This window comes from Lycium ferocissimum, chromosome 7 (assembly GCF_029784015.1).
Source record: "Lycium ferocissimum isolate CSIRO_LF1 chromosome 7, AGI_CSIRO_Lferr_CH_V1, whole genome shotgun sequence".
Classification (NCBI taxonomy): domain Eukaryota; kingdom Viridiplantae; phylum Streptophyta; class Magnoliopsida; order Solanales; family Solanaceae; genus Lycium; species Lycium ferocissimum.
In genome coordinates this window covers 47,577,258-47,582,708 of record NC_081348.1, presented here as the reverse complement: position 1 = coordinate 47,582,708, position 5,451 = coordinate 47,577,258, and the positions used below count along the sequence as shown (strand labels likewise).

The window sequence follows — 5,451 nt, the reverse complement described above, 5'->3', positions numbered from 1 at the left end:
TTGTTTACCTAACCATATTAAGTCCAAAAGAATGGACAACACAAGATCACATTGGCCAACTCCACCATAAATCTTACCAATAATTTTAAACATAAAAGTCCTACACAAAAATGATGATTATGTCCGATCTGAGACATATTCTTAAAGGGTAAGATATAGATCAACATTTTGCTAAGGGATTCCGTGCTGCAACATATCAATTTTAGCACGTTATATCTTAAACAGAAAGAAACCCTGATTTGTCCATAAATTTATTGTCTCAAGTTATAGTAGATCAAAGTCTGTTCAAATTGTCCTATGAGCTTACCGCAAGATCAACGTAAAACAAGCTTTCAGCCCCTCTTCTTTATGCTTGAAGTGAAACTAGTTCAGAGCAAATGAAGCCTATCGCATTTGCTGGGAACATGAAGGAGAATATACGCCATATAATCCACAATATTTCTTGATGACCGGAAAACCTGCCTAGGGCCAACTTTTAAGAGCAACCGAACCCACTGAAACTCAGGCGATATATAGCTTATTTCACATGGTGTAGGGATCGAACATATGACTTAAGTCACAAGTCCCTCAACCTTTGTCACTTGAACTAAAGACCAGGGGTAGAGGGGTTTGGTGGGGTGGGGGTGCGCAACAATCATGATCCAAAATTGAGAGACATGTCTTATATGAGGATTTGGAAATTGCACTTTCCACATTGTCGATTCTGAATGAAAAAAGTCGGTGCAATGTTTCAAATGGTGGCAGTTAATAGATGAAGCAAAGCTGATTTCTACACCAGCTCAATAAATGCATGTAAAACCCAAAACAGAAAAGCAATGTGTTTAGCGATTGATATGATACGCTGTGTTTTCTGCATCTAACCAATTATTAGCTACAGAAATCAAGAAATTTCAAAATGAAAAAACACACACAATATTCCGAAAAAAATCTCTTTTATGCTTGAGTTTCCCTAGGAATGATCGCGCTGAAGCCACCATTTATTCCTTCTTGCCAATGCCATGGGACATATTGTAGATCCCCCTTCCCTGAAACATCATCCAAGAACTAATTAAAGTTGATTCGAGAAAACAAAGAAATGACTCGAACCATTTGATCTGATAGAAACTCACAATCATGAAGATGGATGTAGTTGCCAAAGCAAGTGGAATGGCAACTGAGGTAATTTTGTCTACGGGACCTTTCAGGTGTGTATACTTGTGAACACTCTGGAAATACTTTTGCTTCTCAGCAAGCTTTTCTCGGGGATAGAAGGGTGTTTCTGACATCCTGCATCATTCAGTAACCTGTAAATGTAGAATCTCACGAAAAATAAAATATCGTGGGTGTTTAACTAGGACGATTAATAAAAGATAGAAGAGGTTCTTTTAGCATGCGTCCTTTCTCTGTCACAAGTGCAACCTGTGTCATTTCCTATTCTTAATTACAACTTCAAAGACAAATTTTGATATTTCATCACTTATGTGGCACACAAGGAGAGAGGGAAGTGAAAAGCAAGGAGTTCCTCTAGCGCAAGAAATTTGTTAATTGAACACATATTTGAAAAGATGGCCAAGACTCAAAGACTATGACCAATCAATCAGAAAGTAGAAAATGAACCACATGACTATTTAGAAGGTACTAGTAAAAGACCTTTGATTTTAATAATGCTAATAGGCATGGATAGTAACCAAATAAATTTCAACAGTACACTAAGAAGCAATGATAGTCCGACTCTTCTTTTTTTTTTTTTTTTTTTTCACCTTTTCCTTTTTATGGTAAAAAGTTATTGTATAGAGAAATGTCACTAAGGTGATGCTTTCACAGTACAACACATCCAAAATAAAAAAGACCGTGCAAAATAAACAAGAGAAAAAGAAAATACACAGAAGAGAGCTATCCATAAGTTCAAACAACAATAGACTGACATGGGTGCAGTTTGCACATAAATTTAGGCTCTATAGACTACTATAAGCTCCATATTTTTCCATCTTTGCGTCAAATAGGTTCATGTATCTACAGATCAAGCAAGAAAAATTACAACCGCAAGAAATGGATACATCCTGCATCTTGAAACATCTCTCGCGAATATCCAATATACCAACATTTTTATCAAGCTTGCTGTATAATATTCAGTCCAACAATTAGAGTGCCTAATAATTTTACATGCTGATAATTGCCCTAAGATAATGTTAAGTTCTTCCCTTACTCAAGTGTTCAGCATCATTTCTTTTTCTTGATAAAGAAATGGTGCAGGGTGGATGAAATGGAGACTCGCCTCCGGAGTCTTTGTGTGATAAGAAAGTGCCTCCAAAACTTAAAGGCAAGTTCTACAAAGTGGTGGTTAGACCGACTTTATTGTACGGAGCGGAGTGTTGGTCAGTTAAGAAATGCCACATTCAGAAGATGAAAGTCGCAGAAATGCGTATCTTTGCGGTGGATGTGTGGACACACTAGGAGAGATAGAATTAGGAATGAAGATATCCGAGACAAGGTGCGAGTGGCATCGGTGGAGGACAAGATGCGAGAAGCAAGGCTGAGATGGTTTGGGCATGTGAAGAGGAGAGACGGAGAGATCTTTGCGGTGCGGAGGTGTGAGAGGTTGGCTATGGATGGTTTCGGGCGAGGTAAGGAGGGGAAGAAGTATTGGGGAGAGGTGATTAGACGGGGATATGACACGATTTCAGCTCGCACCGAGGACATGACCTTAGATAGGAGGTTGTGGAGGACTCGGATTAGGATAGAAGGCTAGGTGGCTTACCCTTTCACCTTAGTAGTTGCGAGTTTCGCTCATTTGTTTATTACGTTGGTTTATGCATCCGATTCTTGCTTATAGTTGTTGGGCCGTTGGTACTTTGATTATTTTATTTATATATAGTAGTTAATGCTCCTTTATGCCGGACCGGGTCTACCATGACTTTCTCGCTTTTGGTATTTGTGTTATCATATTGTTTCGATATGCTTGGCCCTATCCGACCTTTTATCTTGTTTTCCTCTTATCTTCCTCTCTTCTCCTCTCTTGAGCCGAGGGTCTTTCGGAAACATTGCCCTCACTGTCAAGGTGGGGGTTAGGTCTCGGCGTACACTCTACCCTCCCGGACCCCACATGGTGGGATTATACCGGGCTTGTTGTTGTTGTTGTTGTTGATAAAGAAAAGGGAAAGTGTAGAAGGAGAATGGAAAAGGAAACACTGTTTATCAAGACACCATCAGAAGATTTCAGATCTGTGTTCAGCAGCATTTCTCCTAGCACATGGTTTCAATTTCTGATAGGCATAATAACTGCTAGCATTTCAAACAGACTACGTGTCTAATTCTTATTTAACAAACGCTACGTGTCCAATTATCATCTTTAGTTGCAAGTCCAGAACTTCCAAGAAAGAATGAAAAACTACAGTCTCAGTCATATTTATTCATCAAAAAAGATCAACTTGAAGAAAGAGTATTCTTAACTAAATCACACCCGCGCCTTTGTCTTTATATTTATATTCACAACACCTTCTCAAAGAAATGGACTCCACTCAGTCATTCATATGTAAAGTACAGCACCAATTGACACCCCCAACAACATGTATTGATTGCATGGCATACATGAACCAGAAAAACCAAATTCAAGGTCAGCTGGAGCTGCGAATATCTAATCCTTGAGCAAATTTAGCTCCATAACATGCGCTTCTTTTTGGGCATCAAATGGTAGTGCAAATCACTTGACTAACAGAAACAAAAATACAAATTCGCTTTATGGGCATTATAATCAAATAGGAATTCTCTTGTTTGAGTAACTTAGCTTGCCACTGAGACTCCCCCCGCACCCAAAAAAAAAAAAAAAAAAAAAAAAATAAAAAAATCAAGAAAACTAATTTTTTTCTTTTTGATCGTCATTGTTAACAAAGAACTAAAATAATCTGCAGCATCCCAGTATCATACACAAATATTATACAATCAACTCCAAAAGCAATCTAACAATATGGAATTCTATAAACTTCAAGTCCAAAAAGAAAACCAGTAGATCTCACCAATCAGATCAAATCATATACAGTTATACACCCATCAGCCAAAACAGCCCACACAGACAAAATCAAGAAAACAAGATCTAATCAATCACCCACTAATCCAAACATCAGAAAAATAAATATCAAATCAAAGAACAACAAAGGGTCAATGAATTATCAGAAAAAAAAAAAAACCGCGAGAGTAGGAAAAACAAGTTCCAAAAGTGACATTCCTGATTGATTGTGTCCTACCCGCCCTCCTATACACCTCATCTTCACCCCCATAGCCCACATCCCCCCACCACCCCACGCCCACCAATCCAAACATCAGAACAATAAATATTAAATCAAAGAACAACAAAGGGTCAATGAATTATCAGGAAAAAAAAACCCGCGAGAGTAGGAAAAACAAGTTCCAAAAGTGACATTCCAGACTGATTGTGTCCTACCCGCCCTCCTACATACCTCATCTTCACCCCCATAGCCCACATCACCCCACCACCCCACCACCCCACCCCCACCAATCCAAACATCAGAACAATAAATATTAAATCAAAGAACAACAAAGGGTCAATGAATTATCAGGAAAAAAAAAAAAAAACCCCGCGAGCGTAGGAAAAACAAGTTCCAAAAGTGACATTCCTGATTGATTGTGTCCTACCCTCCCTCCTACACACCTCATCTTCACCCCCATAGCCCACATCCCCCCACCGTCCCACGCCCACCAATCCAAACATCAGAACAATAAATATTAAATCAAAGACCAACAAAGGGTCAATGAATTATCAGGAAAAAAAAACCCCGCGAGCATAGGAAAAACAAGTTCCAAAAGTGACATTCCTGATTGATTGTGTCCTACCCGCCCTCCTACACACCTCATCTTCACCCCCATAGCCCACATCCCCCCACCACCCCACCCCACCTCCCATAGTATTATTTGTCTAGATTATATACAAATGCTTTTCTGATAATATTTTTTGCTAAGAAAATAAGTAAAAAAAACCCACTTATTTTCCTGGAAAACATTTTCCGTTCATACCGAACACATCCTCTATCTCTAAAGCTAGCTCATGAGATTGAAGATTGCCCAAGACCATATAAAGTGACAATCCATATTATAAAATCAAGTCCAAAAGCAATCTAAAAATAGGAAAAAGGAAAAAACACAAGATCACACTAATCAGAACAATTCAAATAGGTCAGATCATACACACAACCATCAAACAAAATGAATAAAACAAGATCTAATCAATCACTCACCAATCCTAACATCGAAATTAAAAAAAAAAAAATTGAATCAAAGAACAATAATGAACTTACTTGGGAAGCGAGAGTGAAATGCTAAGCGGAAGAAGAAAAAAAATACTATGAAGAAAGAAGCCAAAGCCAATTATGGTTTAAATGGTAGGGTACGCTATGGTTACTTCCTGTTTTATTGCCAATTTATTCGACTCCATGTGACTACTAATATTTTGTCATTTCA

At 38.3% G+C, this 5,451-nt stretch overlaps 1 protein-coding gene across 1 annotated transcript; it reads right to left on the bottom strand.

Moving 5' to 3' along the window:
* Positions 1-659: 659 nt before the first annotated feature.
* On the bottom strand, positions 660-5,451 carry LOC132065444 (uncharacterized). The gene is made up of 3 exons (XM_059458843.1): positions 5,289-5,451; positions 1,110-1,266; positions 660-1,025 (listed from the first exon to the last, which is right to left on the bottom strand). The coding sequence occupies exons 2-3, from the start codon at positions 1,263-1,265 to the stop codon at positions 978-980; spliced, it is 204 nt and encodes a 67-aa protein (XP_059314826.1). The 5' UTR covers position 1,266; positions 5,289-5,451; the 3' UTR covers positions 660-977.